The 18,329-nt window shown below is 44.1% G+C and overlaps 1 protein-coding gene across 1 annotated transcript in view; it reads left to right on the top strand.

Moving 5' to 3' along the window:
- The window catches only part of Ccdc38 (coiled-coil domain containing 38), a 48,546-nt gene that overhangs the window by 22,989 nt on the left and 7,228 nt on the right, over window positions 1-18,329 (top strand). Inside the window, exons 6-13 of the mRNA XM_023716534.1 lie at window positions 958-1,121; window positions 1,239-1,319; window positions 3,329-3,480; window positions 5,053-5,145; window positions 5,896-5,953; window positions 7,899-7,968; window positions 9,635-9,786; window positions 11,233-11,368. Coding sequence (XP_023572302.1) covers window positions 958-1,121; window positions 1,239-1,319; window positions 3,329-3,480; window positions 5,053-5,145; window positions 5,896-5,953; window positions 7,899-7,968; window positions 9,635-9,786; window positions 11,233-11,368 — 906 coding nt within the window. The remainder of the gene's footprint in view (window positions 1-957; window positions 1,122-1,238; window positions 1,320-3,328; window positions 3,481-5,052; window positions 5,146-5,895; window positions 5,954-7,898; window positions 7,969-9,634; window positions 9,787-11,232; window positions 11,369-18,329) is intronic.

Here is an 18,329-nt window from a genome sequence, read left to right as displayed (position 1 = left end):
TATCAGTATATATAGTTAGTCAGGGTGAGAATCTTTCCAATTAACTCCTAGATTAAAGAATCTTCTGAATATTCTCCGGATCATTGCCTTGCTCAACTTTTACATATAACTGCATGGCTTAACATTGTCATGTCCAAGTGGATTCTTATATTATGTACTGAAAAAAAAAAAAAAAAAGAGAGATAGATAGATGTCAAAGTTGTACTTGGAGATGTAAATAGGCCTCTGTGGGTTTGGTCAACAATTTCTACCCAGCTCAGAGGAGCACATCACTGCATGGAGGGTTAAAATGGCATCCTTTCTTGTCTTTCTTTTTTTTTTTTTTTTTTTTTGTATTTTTAGGGAAGGGTCTACAGGGTGTTCAGGGTCTCACTGCGTACATCAGACTCGTAGTGATCCGCCTGTTTACAGCCTCCCAAGAGCCGAGATTATAGGCGTGCACCACCATGCTCAGTCTCAATTGCCGTCTCAGCGCGTCCTGGGGGCAGGGCCTGCATGGCAGGCCCGGGGATCTGACCCCTGCGCCTGCTTGCAGGTGCTTTAATCCGCTGAGCTATTGGCTGGCCCTCTAGGGTCTTTCTTGTTAGAGGAGAAGCTGATAGAATTCCTGGCAGCACACAGCCCAGTTTCCCAGTACCCAGAAAGAACTGCAAGGTGCTAACAGATAGCCCTGCTCTTTGGACAGATTCGTAGCTATTTTTGACTTGTGGGGCACAGCCACTTTTGGGATAACCCCAAATCTCTTCATAAAAGTAAATAAGAGAAATTATTCTCCCTTCTAGCCATCTTTCAAAGCAATATGAAATAAAAAGGCCTACGATTTAGCCAAACTATTGCTTCTGATACAAATAATTGCTTTCGGTGAAATTCGTTTTCACCTCTATTATGATGAGACTGTTTGAGGGTCCCTAAAATGCATGCTAATGTTACTGACATTTTTATTTTCAATGTTCCTAGTACACTCTATCAACCAAAAAAAACACAATTAAAAGACTTGAAAAACTCATAGTTGTAAAGGAAAGGCAGCTCAAAAAGGCAGAACAAAAGCTTCAAGATGACACCCTAGCCTTTGAAGAGTTCCTTCGAGAAAATGACCAGCGATCTGCAGATGCTATGAAAATGTTAGTGTCTTCACGTTGACCAAATCCCACCTGCCCTCCCCCAGTTTGTTGTAAGTTTCTTAAAACACAACACAACAAAAAACAAAACAGACTAACAAATCTTTGCTCCTTTTCCAGGGCAGCGCAAGAAACTCTCAACAAACTCCAAATGACATCTGAGCTAAAGAAGGCCAGCATGGAGGTACAGGCAATGAAGAGGTGAGGGGAGCCGCTGTCTTCTCAGAGCTAGGATTCCACAGCCCACGTGGAAGCCTGTGTGGGAATAATCCTCGCTGATAAACTCATGAGTGTGAGCAAATTTTAAATAAGTAGTGAAGGCTCACCTCTGCCTGGGTGTCAGTTCACGGCAGCTGTCAGCAAAGGTCTCTAACTTGTAGAAGAAGATGCAGAAGCAAAGAAATCTGCTGAAAGAAAGCAAACAATTAATTCTTCTCTCAATGCTCCCTTCTAGTCCTTGAAAGACACATTCCCCTCCATATTTGAACCACTCTGAAGTTGAGATTCATTTTCCAAGTGCCTTGCAGTTATAATGGGTAGTATATTTTATATTTACATGTAGTAAAATCTAGCACTGCTATTAAAATATAAGATTTCTAGTGAGAAAAATCACAGGAGCAGAGTTGGGATTCACGTTATTGTACCACTGGCCACTCTTTTTCGAACCTGTGCATTTCTTTCTATGGTTAAGGAAACTTACTCGAATTAATTTTAAGTATCTAAAAAGCTCCTTTCAGCATCCTTAGACAATACGTTCACGATCCAGGAAATACTGTTGTTTTAGCGTCAGGTAGTGCTAAGACTGACCTTTTCTTGATTGCTTAATGTGCCTATCGCCTCTGAACGCACACCCTTCATTTCTTACACAATAGGCCTATGTGGGAAGAAGGGCAATAGCTTCTCTACAAGGTAGCAGATGAGCTGGATGGTAGTTTATTTGAAACCAAGCACATTAACGAACTGCATATTTCAAACACATTGTGGCTCCAGCAGCTTCTTCTGTTTTGGGAACCTAAAGTTGGAGGTGCTCCAAGAGGGAGAATTCATACTCCCCACCCCATAATGTAAGCAGAAGATTTTATCCATTTAAAGAATATTTATACAACCACAGTAACAGCCTTTATGTTTCTATAAATGTGATACGTATGCCTGATGGCCCTGCAGGGGACACTCTCCAAGTACCCTGGCCCAAGAACGTGTTTATTGCTTATTGTCCCATCATCCTCGAGAAGATCAAATGAGCATGGGACACAGCTTGTGACAGACCCAGGCAGGCTGTTTTCGTCTTAATAAGGAGAAGGTCCAAGGAAGTTGAGGTCCTTTACTGCAGGCCCAACTGGGGTCAAGCCAGGGACCCGTTTACAAAAAGAAAGCTACTTTCTTCCTAAGCCTTTGTATGGAAGCCATGCAATTCCAGTCCATTTTTACTCCATGTTCTTTTTCATCTGGGAGAAAATCTATCAAAAACAAAAGCAGTGGTAAAGAGGAGGGCTGAAACCAGAGCCAGCCACTCGCTGACCCATTCTACCACCCCCACACCAGGACTTTGAGAAGATGGATCCGACACACAGAGAACTGAAGCTGAGCAGACTGATAAGATGTGATGAGGCTGTGAATGTGGGAGGTTCTGAAAAATGTACCCCCTTTCCTTTCTTGTTTAAACAGTCCTTCTGGGACCATCTCTAACATGGCTATGGTAAAGCAATGCAAGCTGGTAGAAAAGCTCTAGGTATTTTCGGTGAGAGGTTGGGCATCACAATTGGGTTTGGGCACTGGCTTGAGAATAATGCTGTACTGCCAAGGGAACCAGCTCTGTAAAGCATCTGCCAATTGCCATGTGCCCTGAAGGTCTTCCCGAACTGTTAGTACGCTTTCTTCTCCTTACGGAGGTACCATCATTTGCCACCTTCTAATTTCTCCTTGGGTCTAAGACTTAACATATGGTTTTTCTCAGAAATAAATATACAGAGTGAAACTATTCCCAGCCTATTGTAAGTGTGCATATCACTGGAAGTTTTACTCAGACAAATAGTATCCCAGACTACTTTTTTCTCATCTCATTGAAGCCTACATTTTTATGACTATACTTACAATTTTTGATAAGTACATTATTAATACATCATCAAGAAAATGTTGTGTAAGAAAGTTTTTTAATCCATATGCTTTTCATACAGGAACACCTAATCCATATCTTTGTTTCTTTTGAGTAGTGAAATAGCAAACACAGAATTTCTTCTTCGGGAATACATGAAATATGGATTTTTCCTGCTGAAACTGTCTCCAAAACACTGGCAGGCGCAACAAGCAATGAAAAGAGCGCAGACACCAAAAAGTCAATCCATTATTCCAAAACTATTAACAAGTAAGTTTAATATTCTTGATTTCAATTAAATAAAAATCCCTGATTCTTTTTTTTTTAAATCCCTGATTCTAAAAGATCCTACTTTGTTGGTTTTTGTTTAAAGTCAAAAATTTTAAAAACAAATCCAGAATACAGATTCTCACTGTCTTTGTTATTCTCTATTACTAATTTCAAACTCAGGTTAATTTCAGAAATGAAGCCATAAAAATATATACATGAAAAAAGAGAAAATATATAATTTGTAGATGATGTAATAGTTTGAAATCCTCCCTTTAAAAAAAAATCTCAGAAACTTTGATTTAGTAAAATACCCTATAAAGTAAATGAGCACAAAATCAGTTATACTTTATCTTCCTATTACAAATTAGCAGTAGCAACTTACCTTACCTTTGCCTGTATATTTACATATTAACACAAGCCAACTAACTTTGATAATTAGAAACTATACAAGAAAATTAAACCATTAAACCTAAGAAAATAAAAGTAACTTTAATATCATGACCTGGAGGCTTGATAAATACAAAAATGTTATATGTTGAAATATATATATATATATATATATATATATATATATATATATATAATGTTGCCAAAAATTTCTCAGAAACTGGGGTGTCAGATAGGGGACAACTTTATATAATCATTTTGAGGATCATCTATAGTTTTGGTTAGGAGTTAGTAATTCTTTAAAATATTATGTGCCATATTGTCCCAGAATCCCAATAATTACAACATTATGGCATTTGGAGGTCAGCCTAATGGACCAGAAATACATACCATCATATAAAAGAACTGAATTCATGATTAAAGTGAAGCCACAAATCAAAATAGAGAGCTTGTACACCAAGGAACATTAGAATAACTAGGGGCAGACTTGAAACCACCAGTACACCTTTCCTGGAAAAAATACCTGAAAAACTGGAGGAACGTGAGAGAGAGTTTTCAGCCCCCAAGCGATCAAATGCCAAGCAGAGCCATCCTACCAGCAGGGAGACCAGGCAGTGAGGCCCTGAGGTGGCTGCAGGAGATCCCGGTGGGATGGGGCTCCCTGCAGGAGCTCCGCGGAGAGCCGAGGGGATGCCTCACAGACACGGGCGGACAATGAATCTGGGAGTTCTGTTCACCCAGAATGGGCTGAATAAACCTGCCCCAGCATACAGCCGAATGTCAGTGAGGCTGTGTGTGTGAGGCGTTGTACATAACACCGAGATTTGATTAAGACTCACTGGACTGGGTAGAAGAAGAGAACAAACAAAAATGAAGACGTAGCTGCGTTGAACAGCTTAAGAGTTCGACCTCCTAGACTCGTCCTGTGAGCAGGAGCTGCTCAGCGCCCAGGAGGTGTCTCAGGCTGGCTGCAGTTGAAAATGGAGATGTCCTAGTGCCCTTGGGCCTATTCTCATCCTCTCTGCCTCCAGCAGAGACAGTCCTTACCGGGGGCAGACTGCATGTACTGATTACAAGATCGCCATCTTTTATTTCTGTCTTTGGGAGTGTTGACAATACTTCTCATTCTCAGAAACCCATTCCCCAATCTTGTCTTTCCTCTCTCTATCTCATCTCCCATTCTAGAATTCCCATTAAGTCCAAGTAAAATGGAGAATGGTGTTGCAAGTTCTGAGAAGAGACCATCTTCAGACGACTCTACAAGGAAGAAGAGCCAAGGTAAGCATGGAGAGGTGTGACTTCACTCCCTGACAGAACACGTTCTCCTCAAAGTGAAGGAGGGCCTACAGCAAAATGGCGGAGTATGGCCATATCACCCCTAGTCCTAGACACCAGGAGTTCCGGTTTCCCCCGATGTTATCACAAGTTATGTCGAGTAGACAGAAGCCATCCCCTGGCTTCTCTAAAGTCCTTCCTAGCTGGGCCCCTCTTTGGTCTGCTCAGACCTGCCTTCCAGTAATGAAAAACCCCTTCCCAGGGCCCAGGGGACCAGGCCATTGCAAGTAAGTGACTGCCATTGGTCAGTGACCCACAGAAGTCACTCTTGGGAAAAAGCGAGGCAGTTCTACCATGCACATGGTCCACTCCCCATAGGAAGGACCAGCCCTCTCCAGTGGACTTAGTCCCCATCACCTTCTTCCATCTGGTACCTGCCCCACCAGTAGTCACCTGCATTTGTGACCCTCAGTGCAGACAGACTCTTAGTGACCTCTTTTCCCTTCTATCCAGGGGATGTATATAGTTGTTGGGGCAAATTCGACAGCAAACTTTTCTTGCACAGAAATGACCCCAGTATGAGTCTCAAGCCATGAACATTCACCCCAGTGATAGAACCAAAAAATCCTTCTGGTTTGTGAAGCCAGTTTCCACATTTGTACCAAGAGACAAGGACTAATTTTTAACGATGTGCTGTTTCTTTCCCCTCTCCCCTTCCCAATGGCATGGACTTCACCTGGATATTTCGAGCAGGAAAGATCCGCAAGAAGTCCTCTCTCAACCCCGAGGCCATGAGCTCACCCACATCCAAGTATGGTCTACACTTACTCTCTTGGAAACTGGGAATGGTTTTCAGAAAATGCAGTTCAGCCTCTCTGCAGCGTAGAGCTCTCACAGCCACACCTGTTGGGATAGACGCTGGAGTCCATGGTCCCTGTCTTAGTGCGCTGCATAGGAGACTGAGCTCTGGGTCCTGTCTGCTTGCAGAAAATGCTGGTCCCTGCATCCTGGGTCTGGGCCTCTCAGAGTCCACAGCCTGTGGTTTATTAACCTCTGCGCCAGCTCATGTGTCTGTGACTTCCCTGAATCCCTCACAATTGCTGCGCTGTGACCACGAAGCATTTATTTTTGTTTCTTCCCTCGCTTGATTGTTGCTGTTTATACTCAGTGTTTTACAAGGCGCAGGTTCTCAACCCCAGCTGCCCCAAAGAAGCCTTAAGAAAATATAGGAATGCCCGGCCTGTCACATTAACTCAGAGGAAGGGATGTGAGCCCGTTGGCCGGTATCCATGACAATCACGAAAGGCCAAGAGACACTTTACTCTGACTTCTAGGGCCTCTGGGGTTGTTCCATGTCTCTGTCATTTAACCCTCTTTTTTTTTGCTTTTCTGAAATAGAGTCTCGCTTTATAGCTCAGACTAGCGTTGAAGTCACTGTGTAGCCCAGGCTGATCTTGCGCTCATAGCAGTCTCCTGTCTCAGCTTGTCAGGTGTTGGAATTACAGGCATGTGCCACCACACGCTGCTTCACCATGGCTGCTTTAACTTTTTATTTTGAAATAATTGAAGATTTACATGCAGTTATAGAAAATAACCCAGACAGGTCCCATGTGCCTTTGATCTCAACGGTGGCATCTTGCATAACTAAGACAATACCACAACCTGGACATTGGCATGGACACAGCAAATACAGATTGTCACCACAGCTTTCTTCATCTCGCCTTTCATGGCCACACCTACTTCCCTGTCCCTGAAAGCCGCTCATCGCTTTCTATTCCTGAGATTTGGTCATTTCAAGGCCATTGTAGACATAGACTCATGTCCTAGCCAGCCTTCTGGAGTTTTCACCAGGCATAATTCTCTGGAAATGCATCCAAGTTGCCAATTCTGTCAGTACTTGGCTTCTTTCTGCAGCTGAGCAGTAGCCTACAATATGAGTGCTCTGTGCTGTATCTTAACTGTTCGTGCCCTGGAGAACGTTTACACTGTTCCTGGTTCAGGGCTCTCATGAGTAGAGTTGCTGTAGGTTCATTTGCTTAACTTCTCGTGTGGACAGAGTTTTCATCCCTTTAGGATAAGCACCTAGAAAGCACGGCTGGCTTGGCGGTGGTGCATGCGTAGCTTTTGGAAGAAGCTGTCAAATTGTTTCCCAGGTGGCCTGAGCCGCTCTCCGCGCCTGCCTGCAGTGTCTGAGGAATCCAGGCTCCACATCCTCACCAGCGGTCGATGTGCTTGCTCTCTTTTAATTTTAACTACTCCGAGCTTGCTTTCGATTTGCATTTCCTAGCGCCTCGTGGTACTGAGCACTTTTATGCATTATGCATGTGTGTGCCCCTGCGGCGCCTGGTGAAATGTCTGCTGCTCTTGTCTTATGCTCGTTTTCCCCCAGTGAGCAGTTCCCTGAAAGGCTAAACAGCCTTCTGAAAAACACTCTGCTACAGTTAAGTTCCAAAGACACTTTAGAAAACAAAGCCAGCGCCTGCTTAGGCAGATGCAGCGGGGTTTGATCCCTGGCGTGCAGTACCGGCCCTGCCCCTGGAGCACGCTGAGAGGGCGACTGAGACTGGGCGGGGTGGCACGTGCCTGTAATCCCAGGCTTTGGAGGCTGAAAACAGGAGAATCACTGTGAGTCCAGTCTGTGTAGTGAGACCCTGTAGATCCTGTACTAAATACATTTTTTTTAAAAAAGAAAAGTAAGCCAGTCCACTGGGATAGTTCAGAAATCATTTACGTTTCTTTGTTTTCATTTTTAACAGTTGGCCGGAAAGTGCTGGTTCTGAGGACAGTCTGGAATTCTTCTTAGATGACGACATGGATTTAGATCTGGTAACCAGATTGTATTTCTTGATTGAAATATTGCATTTGGTGAAAAGTACAGTTGTTCATGTCCTCTAACAAAAGTTAAGTTTTCTACTCCAAACATGCCACAGATTTTCCAAAAAGAAATATAGTTTTAGGCTGCTCTTTAATTAGTTTGATTAGCCATCAGACCATCTCTGAAAAATGAATGTCTCTAAGAAGATAACAACTTGGGGGAAATAGCTGAACTACAGTTTTCCTGTAAAAATAACCACTTTCTGGTGGCTGGTCATTTTATTGGTGCTTGAGATATATTGTATAGTTGAAATGTAAGAGAAATAAATGTGCAGTAATACCACCCTATTACTGTAAAATTTATTTTGCATTTACCTCAACAAGAACAGAACTATAGAAACTTAAAGGAATTTTTTTAAAAACCCCACCTTTGCTGTATATAACACACCTTATTGCGGTCATCCTTTTGGAAAATTGTATTTAAAAATATGTGATATAAAATTGGCCACCTTACTCATTTTAAGTGTACAGAAGTGTTGCCTATATGTATATTTATTTTTCAAGAAGATCTTTAGAACTTTTACACCTTGAAAAACTGAAACTGTGTGAATTGAACATTTCTCTGTTATTCTAGCTCCTAGCAATTGTCCTCCTACTTTCTGTGTCAAAGGGATTGTCTCCTTTAGATGTCTCGTGTGAGTGGAAGCATGTGGCATTTGTCTCTCTGTGACTGGTCTGTTTCACTCAGCATGATGACCCCAAAGGTCATCCATATTGTAGCGTAAGACAGACTCTCCCTTTTTAAAGTCTGAGTAATGTTCCCATGTGTGCATATCACATTCTATTTACGCACTCATTTATTCATGGACACTTAGGCTGCTCCTACACTTGAGTATTATAAATAGTGATGAGCACAGATATGCAAATAAAAACTGTTCACTTAAAGTAATAGACACCTGTTCTTTAGAATTAAAAAGAAAAAATGCAAACTCATTACAGTGTGTGGAGGAGCGACCTTCCCTTAGCCTCCAGTCTTGCTTCTACTCCTTCTGCCTTGTCTTTCATTTTCACTATTTCCTGCTCTTGTTTCCTGTCCTGCTACATCCCTTAATCCTCTTTTCCTGACCTTCTTCCTTCTTCCCCTTCCGCACCCTAAAGTAGCTCTCTCGTTCACCCTCCCATCCTTGGGATGCCCTATTCCTGAGCACCAGCTCTCTCAGGGAAGTAGGTAAGGCTCCCTCGCACTTACCCACACATCTTCCTCACGTCAGAGCGGCTGCCAGCGGTTGGCTCTGGAATGGCTCCCGAAGGTCATGTGTTGGAAGCATGGATCCCACCCTGAGGTGCTCCTGGGAGGTGTAGAACCTTTTAGAGGTACAGCTGAGGGGAAGAAAAGCCATTGGGGTGTCCTTGAAGAAGATACTGGGACCAGGCTGCTGCTTCTGTCTTTGCTTCCTCGCCACTATGAACAGTCCCCCGGACCCCATAGGTCCAAGACAGCAGGCCCAAGTGACCACGCACCAAGACCTCTGGAGCCTCTTGCAGAAATAAACCTTTCCCCCTGGAGAGTTGATTTTCTCAAGCATTTGGTCACAGTGATGAAAACAGCAGGATTATCTATGTGAGTCGCATGTGCGTATTTGGAAGTGAATTCTCTTCTTCGTTATTGATTGGTTAGCTGCCGGAGCTGTACTTCAAGGAACCAGAAGAGTTACTTCAGGTCCTCACAAATCTGGAAGAGCAGAATCTGACTTTGGTCCAGTATTCCCAAGATGTAGATGAAAATCTTGAAGAGGTAAACAAAAGAGAAAAAGTTATACAGGACAAAATGTAAGTCAGTGAAAACAAACAGATTTATTCTTTTAAGCAATTTCTGAGGGTGGGTCCAACTCATTCACAGTGGCTCTTCCTCAGTATCTATAGATTTATACTGGGTTTTTTTTTTAATTAATAGCCTTTCACTGTGCATGTAAAAGATTCAGAGTACATTTACACAGAACAGAGTGACTTTAGTTTAATTCTGTCCCTGCTAAGGTCAAGCTTTGGAGACAAGTAAGGGGCCCCACAAGATGGGGGAGGAAAGCAAAAGGGAGGGAAAGGATCATGACACATTGCGCTTGTCTACCAAGTCCCCCACTTGAATGTCACTGTTCCACACTACAAATAAGCACTAATAAAAAATGTTTTCCTAGCTAAGAAGACCAAAAAAGAATGGAAATATTCCCTCAGTTTTTTGGTTCAATTTAGTTTCACCCCATCACTTTAGCAAATCATGCTTTGGATGCTGATAAATTTTTCGTGGCTGTGACTCTCAGCAAAACTATTTTCGGAGATTTAACAGTATGATTTTTTATGATGAACTGTCAAGACATTTGGGTTATTACAGGGTGGTTAGGAGTGAGGTGGGTACAATGACTTACAAAATTCCCCCCTATTTTAAAATCTTGTATCATTTTGAAGAGCTTCAAGCTCTGCAGAAGATATCGTTATACCTACCCATTTATAAAAATGTATAGAATCATTTCTGGAGGTTTTCTGGGCCGGAAGGTGCAGTCTTTTTAAACAATAGGTCATGCTACATTAACCTTGAGAGCAAATGAATTTGAGGGCTGGGAGTGTAGTTCAGTGGCAGAGCGCTTGCCTAGCACGCGGGGAGTTTTGGGTGCGGTCCCTAGTCCCGAGGTAAGCAAAGAACAAATGGATTTGTTCGGAAAGAACCCCAAAACCATTACCTCATCACCACTACTGTGACTTTTGGGGCTTGTGTCTTTCTCAGTCCTTACAGAGCATGGTACAGTGCCCTTAGCCCACGATTTTCTCAAACAAAAGGGTGGGACCATGGCGGGCAGGCAAGAAAGGGCACTCTGTGTCAGGCTGTCTCTCAGAGGCCCCGTCAGAATCTTCACAGGGGAGCCAGGGTCTCTGGTTCCCCCCTTACTTCCCAGAATCCTGCCAGTCAGCCATTCGTGAGTGTGCTCTTCTAACAGACCAATCACAACTAGGGCTCCTGACACTTCAGCTCTGCTGCTACTTGTTTGGAAATGGGGGAGGAAAAATGCCTGCCAGGGAAGCAGCCGCTGAGCATTTCTTGTCCTCGTCAGAATTTGAAAAGTGGTGTCCTTCAGCAGTGTCTCCAAATGCAGGCTCCTCTGGGCTCGCTAGAGGCAGGGTGTCGACCCATGTTCCTGGCAGCGTTGACGCTCCTGGCTGATGGTTATTTCACTGAACCCCAAGTCACAGGCGAGGGGGGTCTTTCTCTCTCTTCTTTTGCAATAGAAATAGCAACATAGAGTTCCTGCTGGAGCACAAGGAAATTCTGAAGGCCAACTGCCTGCGAGAAGAGGAAAAGGCAGCCGAGCTGGAACTGCGCTCCAGGCTCTTCAGTTTTGGAGAATTTAACTCCGATGCTCAGGTAGTCACTCTGCTCCTCGTAACTTTCTTTTGGCTCATGATAATAATCACCTGCCTCGCTTTGCAGCAAGCACTTGGACGGAGAAGTTAAAGCAACCCACAAGTAGCAGGCTGGTGACAGAGGTGCAAAAGCTGCTTGCAATTATCTTTTTTTTAAAAAAAAAAATTTTTTTTTAACATTTATTTATTTAGTGTGTGTGTGTGTGTGTGTGTGTGTGTGTGTGTGTGTGTGTGACCAGCTCAGCCCACCAGGGGGCGCGGCTGGCTGGCATGTGGTGCTGGGGGATTGAACCGTGGTCCCTGTGTTTTCCCAAAGCTTGTTCCAAGTAGGTGCTTTAGACCACTGAGCCATCTCACCAGCCCAAATGCTTCTTTTGGTTTTTGAGGCAGCTTACTAGATAGGAGCCATTCAGATGGGCACACTGAAAGTGCTGCTCTCCTTGTCACCAACGATGGCACTGCGGTGTCCCCTGCACATAGGTAGGCGTATGGAGTAGTTCACTGCCTATGCTCATTTTGGTGGCAGTTCAGGGACCCAGTAATGAATAAAGGAAGCAGCGAATCAACACAATTAACAGCGAATCCACACTGAATGGGAAATTGGCCCAGCGCCGAGCTGGAACAGCTTGCAGCTTCCTTAGGCCCAAACAGACAGGCTCATTATCACAGCACCTGGAACAACACTTGTTTGTTTGTTTGTTTGTTTGTCTGGATGGTTGCTTGGTTGGTTATTTTTCAAAACAGTGGCTCACTGTGTAGCCCTGGCTGGCTTCGAAGTCACAGCAGTCCTCCTGCCTCAGCCCCCTTGGTCAGTGCTGGGATCACAGGTGTGCACCACCACAACCAGCTAACACAATGCGTACTAACAAGTTGACCTCACCCCTGGCTGCGAGTCCCTCCACCTCAAGGACTGTCTTACTCTTCTTAGTCAGCTTCGTTCAGTGCTCCCACAAAGCCGGTGCTCAGTAAAAGTTTGTTGAATGAATCACTAGGGTGTTTGGTTTTTTTTTCCTAACCCACAACAAACTCCATTTACTGTCGGTTTTCTTGTAAAAACTTGGAGTGAAATAAAAGTTCAAGGCTGATAGGTGGAACCCATATCGCACTTATTGTTGTGAAGTTGATTTATAGACACGTAGGTTTGAGAGACTGTATCAGGGTGGCGCGAATGATCCCCGCTACCTAAGGTGGGCAGGGTTACAAAAAGCAAACACTGTGTATGGCTCCCTAGCACAGGTGCACACGCGTACACACACACACACACACACACACACAGTCCGTGGTGTTACCATGCGAGTCAGCGGAGGGTGGGATCATGCATTGGTACAGGAAAAGTGCCCTGTGAGCTCCTTCAGTCCTTCAACGTTGTTTTTTGTTTTTTTTTTTTAATTTAATAATTATTTTACTAGGTAAAATATACATAAAAATTTTCATTTAGTCATTTTAATCATAGAATTTTGGGGCCACAGAGATAGCTCAGCAATCTCAGTGCCTGCCTAGGCAAGTGCAAGGACCCGGGTTCAAGCCCCAGTACCACATTCCGTGTCAGCCGCACCCCGGGCTCACTGAGCTGGCCACCAAGAAGGGGCGTGGTGGTGCTTGCCTGTAATTCTAGCACTGGGGAGGCTGAGACAGGAGGATCACTATGAATCCAAGCTGCATAATGAGACCCTGTACCAAATACATAAATGTTTTAAATTATAGAATTTAATGTCGTGAAGTTTGAGGTTTGACCCAAAACCATGGTGAATATTTAAAACTTACCATTATAGTAAAATACGCCTTGCCCTTGATCCCTCGCTTTGCGCACACTTAGCCCTCCATTCTTGCCCCTTTCCCAAGCAGTTCTGCAAGTCCTCCCTTATGAGTGTTTTGGGGGTTAAGCTCGGGACCTTGCGCTTGCCAGGCAGGCACTATGCCGCTGAGCTACTCCCTGGCCCTCTTTCATGTGTTTTTAGTTGTGCTATCATGGTGCTATCGATCCTCTGACTCAGTGCAAACTGTTGGCCTTTCATGGTCATTGTGACTTCAAGGAAGTGTCAGAAGGGTCAGTGCCCAACCTGGTGAACAGTGGATGGGCACACAGGTCATCTTTTAATCAATCTTTCACTGGATGGCACTTGGCAACAACATTCACTGTATTTTTGATCATGCCTTATACAGACATTCATGAAAGGAGACCTCCAGACCCGCTTCAGAACATGGCAAGAATGTGGCAAGGGATACGTGTGTTTGACGGTGGGGGAGGGTTTGAGGGGGATTGGTGGTAATGTGTGTCTTATTTTAATACATTTTTTAAACGTAAACACTCACCACATATTTTGATCGTCCCTTATACATTCACCGTGTTATATAACCAACACCTTGATCTACTTTCAGAACATGTTCATCCTTGTTTCAACATAAAATCGAACATCTTAATTGCTTTTTGTTTTTTTAAATCATTTATTTATTTATTTGGTACAGGGTCTCACTGTGTAGCTTGGACTCCTAGTGACCCTTCTGTCTCAGCCTCCCCAGCGCTGGGATCACAGCAGCCCTGGCGACTGAACCTGAGTCTGTGTGCTTGCCAGGCAGACCCTTGGACCAGGAGCTAGCCCCCGAGCCCTTCACTGTTTTTAAATGCACGATTCAAGTGTTAAGCACACGGGTGTTATTTTGCAACCAGTCTCGGAACTTCCACCTTGCAAAAGCAAAACTCTGTGCCGCTTGAACACTAACTCGCCATCCCCTCTCCACCAGTCCCTGGCAATCACTGTTCTACTCGTGGTCTCTACGTATGTGGCTTTTCTCAGGAGCTCGTTTAAGTGGAGCTGTACGGCATTTTTATTTTGGCGTCTACTTTCATACCACACAGTGTTTTCAGGGTTCAGCTACCTTGCAGCTTGATCAGGACTGTGTTTTCTCTGCTGGTGGAATTCCACTGCATGTAACGTATTTTGTTTGTGCATTCATGCCAATTTTTTTTTACATTCTGCAGAATAGGCCTAGTGTCGTAGTTTCCTGGACTCATAAAGTGTGGGGCTCAGAGAAGGAGGCAGGACAGGAAAGTCGGAAAGGAAACATTGTCTCCTGAGAATTTTCCAGCTTTCATTCTGTGCTTGAAAAATCTCAGAATGTACAAAACATAATCCTTAAATAAATAAGCTGTTGTGGGGCTTGTGCGATAGCTCAGTGGACTAAGCACTGCTTAGGCAAGCGCAGGGGCCGGGGTTGGATCCCTGGCACGACGTGCTGCACCTGCCCTGCCCCCGGGGGCGTGCTGAGCTGCTGCCCAAGATGGTGTCTGTTGGCCCACGCATGTAAGCCCAGAACTGGGGAGGCCAAAAACAGGAGGGTCACTATGAGTCTGAGCTGCGTACAAAGTTTGCCTTCAGCTTTACTGTGGTATGAGTGATGCATCTAATTTTTCTCCAGTTTTGATATTAATATATTAACATAGTTACTTGCTACTAGTATATTAACATAGTTACAAGCAACTGTACCCATACAATTATTCTTTCAAAACTGCCACCCTCTTAACTGCACTTAATCCTCTAAAAACTATTCCTTAATTCAGTATTTTATTTTTAAAATGCAAATGTAAACTCAAGGACAATGCAGTGTTGAAAGTCCTACGTGTTCCTCTTAGTGGCCAGTCACGTACACCCCACATACACGCATCAGAAAACGGACTATTACCAGTGCGCCCCTAAGCCTTCCTTATCCCCCTTCCATTCTCTACCGTCCCCCAGAGGTGGCCACTGCCCTGACTCCTCTCCCGGTCAGTTGGCTTTCCCAGTCTGGAACTTCGCAGAAGTGGAGTCATGTCACACATCTACCATCTTCCCCTCATCTGTGCAGCTCTGTGTGCAGTGTTCTCATGGAACATGAAGCGGAGCACAAGCTACCCCACTGTTCCACTTGCAGAAGGTGTTCACCGCTGGCTTTTTCTTTCTGCCCCGGAGCTGATGGAGTTGAGCCAGGAGAGCTCTGTGCAGCCAGCTCACAGTGAAAATGACAAGGCTTAGCATGACGTAATCCCGGGACAGGAAAGAGGAAGCGCTGAAGTCCATGTGCTCCTAGGCGCTCCACTTAAGGCACTGCTCGGGTTGCGTCGCCTCCCACTCACTGCTCGAGGCCGCCTGACATCCACTCCTGGGTTCCCGCTTCCCTAATCTGCCCGCCCCGCGGAAGACTGGTCCCTTCCACGCCCGCGCCGCGACCTCCCTGGGCAGCGCCTCCTCACCGGCGCTCTGGGCCCGGCCTGCCATCTGGTGGCGGCTCCAGGGATCAGGCGCACACACGTCCCTTGCGCCTTCAGCCAGCTTCCACCTGGGCTGGTATCCTAGCTGCGATCTTAATTTCATTATCTGCTATAGCCAGATCTTGGAAAGAACCAAAATGCCCGTCACTTGAGGAATGGATGAAAAAGATGTAATATTTTTATACAGTGGACTACTAATCAGCTATAAAGAAAGACAAACTCAAAGCCTTTATAGCTAAGTGGATATAACTAGAGACTACTCATAAGTGAAATAAATCAGACCCACATGTGTAAATATCATATTGTCTCCCTGGTCTAAGAACCTGAAAGAATAATAAAACCTGAAAGGAATAATAGATATAGTAAGACGGAAAGAAATTGAATTTAAGGATTAAACAATGAAGATGAGAGAAAGGAGAAAAGACAGGAAAAAAAGGAGGGAAACATGCAAGTATATATACAGGACGGCTGAAATGATTTACTAATAATTTCCATCAGTTTTTTTTTCTTTTAGTTCTGTGTGTGTGTGTGTGTGTGCGTGCGTGCGTGTGTGTGTGTGCAGGGTCTCACTATGCAGCTCGGATTTGCAGTGATCCTCCTGTTTTCTGCCTCCCTAGTGCTGGGATTACAGGCATGCGCCATCATGCCCGGACTCCACTGCCTCCATTGCCAGCTCAGTGTACCTGGGGGTGGGGCCAGCACGGCATGTGGTACCAGGAATCGAACCCTGACCCCTGTGCTTATTTAAGCAAGTGCTTAATCTGCTGAGCTATCTCCCCAGCCCTTCCATCAGTTTTTTGAAAATAGCAGCTAATGTTTATTTTTTTTTAATTAGATTTTTATTTATTTGTGTGTGTGGCCAGCTCAGCCCACCAGGGGGCGGCGCTGGCTGGCATGTGGTGCTGGGGGATTGAACCACAGTCCCTGTGCTTTGCTAAGCTTGTTCTAAGTAGGTGCTTTAGACCACTGAGCCATCTCACCAGCCCGAAGCTAATGTTTAGAATTTTCACCTTGACTAACTCTGTATGCTGATATCTGCAATCTGAGCAACTAAATCAAGGACAGCAATGTGTAACACAAAACCCACGGTTGAATACCTCACACCTTGGTCTTGTAAATGTGCATCATTTCTAATGTCTTACAGTTATTATACTCTCTTTAAAATAATGTTTTTAAAAAGACAAAGAAAAAAATTAAATTTCTGGAAAGCAAGCATTAATATTCAATTATTTGTCCAATCTTGCATAACTATATTGGTTAATCTGAGCAACAGATTTAACAATAAAAATAGATAATATAACCATTGTTAATTAACTACTGTTTTGAAATTCTGTAACATAGTGTTGTATGTTACTGTTTGCCTTTTTTTCTATTTGTTTTTGCTTGGTTTTACTCCTCAAAAAAAATAAAATAAAATTGAATTTAAAAAAATTTCCAGCTGGGGAGATGGCTCAGTGGAATAAGCGCTTCCCTGGCAAGCACAAGGGCCTGAGTTCAATCCCCGGTTCTGCAAAAAAAAAAAAAAAAATTTCCATCACCACTAACCATTCTTATATTAAAGTTGTTTTCTCTCAAAACCAGCGTTCCATACAAAAATCACCATGTATTTTACTGCTTTAATTATTTACACAACAGGGACTTTTTTCATATGTGGTGTATATTTCAACCTGATGGATTACTTTCACTTTTTTCCTTTTATATTCTTTGGTGTGTCTGTGCCCAAGCTTTCCAAAAGGAATGTAGTATTATATAAACATGAAGCACAACATGTTATCTTAGGGAGGAATAAAAGGGGGCTTTCTGGCAAATAGGATTTTTGCTTATTACTTTGTATTTCTCCATGTTTTCCAAAAGAACTGTATTTTTCATAGAAATAGGAAAGAAGACGTGAGGTAAACAGGACTGTGCGAGCTTGTTAAACTCAGAGGCAGCAGAGGCAGTCCATTCTTGGGACTGGAACAGAGCCATTAATAAATCCTAGGGGCTGTAGAGAGCTAGTGGACCTGCACTCTGTGAGCCACACTGTCTTGGATGTGACAGAATTTGGTTTCGTTGTTGTTGTTTTGGTTTTTGGTACTGGAAATCAAACTCAGGACCTTGTGCTTGCCAGGCAGGGCCTTGCGCTATTGAGCCGTTGCCCCAGCCCGGAGATTTGCTCTTGACCATGATTCTCGTCGTCTTTGCCAGCAGATGGGGGATCAGGACAGGATGCAACCTTAAAATGACTCCCTCTAGCAGTTTACTGAGGTTCTCTCATGAAGAATTCTGGGTACATGGGGGAGAAAGAGTGACAACTTTTTTATGGTCCTGAAACACACTTACTTAGCTGCCCAAGTCCCCAGCAAGTTACAAGAACACAGAAGCAAAGAAGAGGGATCGGCAAGGTTTGGCTTCCGTTTAGAGAAGACTATGGCGCTGACTTCCCCATGGGGACGGTGACAAGTAACCCAGAAAGGCCCTGGTAGGCCACCTGGGAGTCCACTTGTTTGTATACATTTTTCTCTGAAAGACTGCATTCATTTACCAAGTGTGTAGTTACAGCAAGGACGTGGTCTCTGTCACCAGGCCAGCGTGCAAGGAACTGAGACACACAATGACTTAGGATTAGCAATTCAAGTAGGAAATGCAAAAAAAGGGGCTCACACATTGTGTCACTAGGGGCTTGAAAGGATTTCAAATGTACACGCTGCCTTTACTTGAATGTAAGGGAAGCAGA

The sequence above is a fragment of the Octodon degus genome, unplaced genomic scaffold (assembly GCF_000260255.1).
Source record: "Octodon degus isolate 3935 unplaced genomic scaffold, OctDeg1.0 scaffold00004, whole genome shotgun sequence".
NCBI lineage: Eukaryota > Metazoa > Chordata > Mammalia > Rodentia > Octodontidae > Octodon > Octodon degus.
The sequence above is the reverse complement of the archived record's forward strand: the minus strand, read 5'-3'. Positions and strand labels throughout refer to the sequence as shown.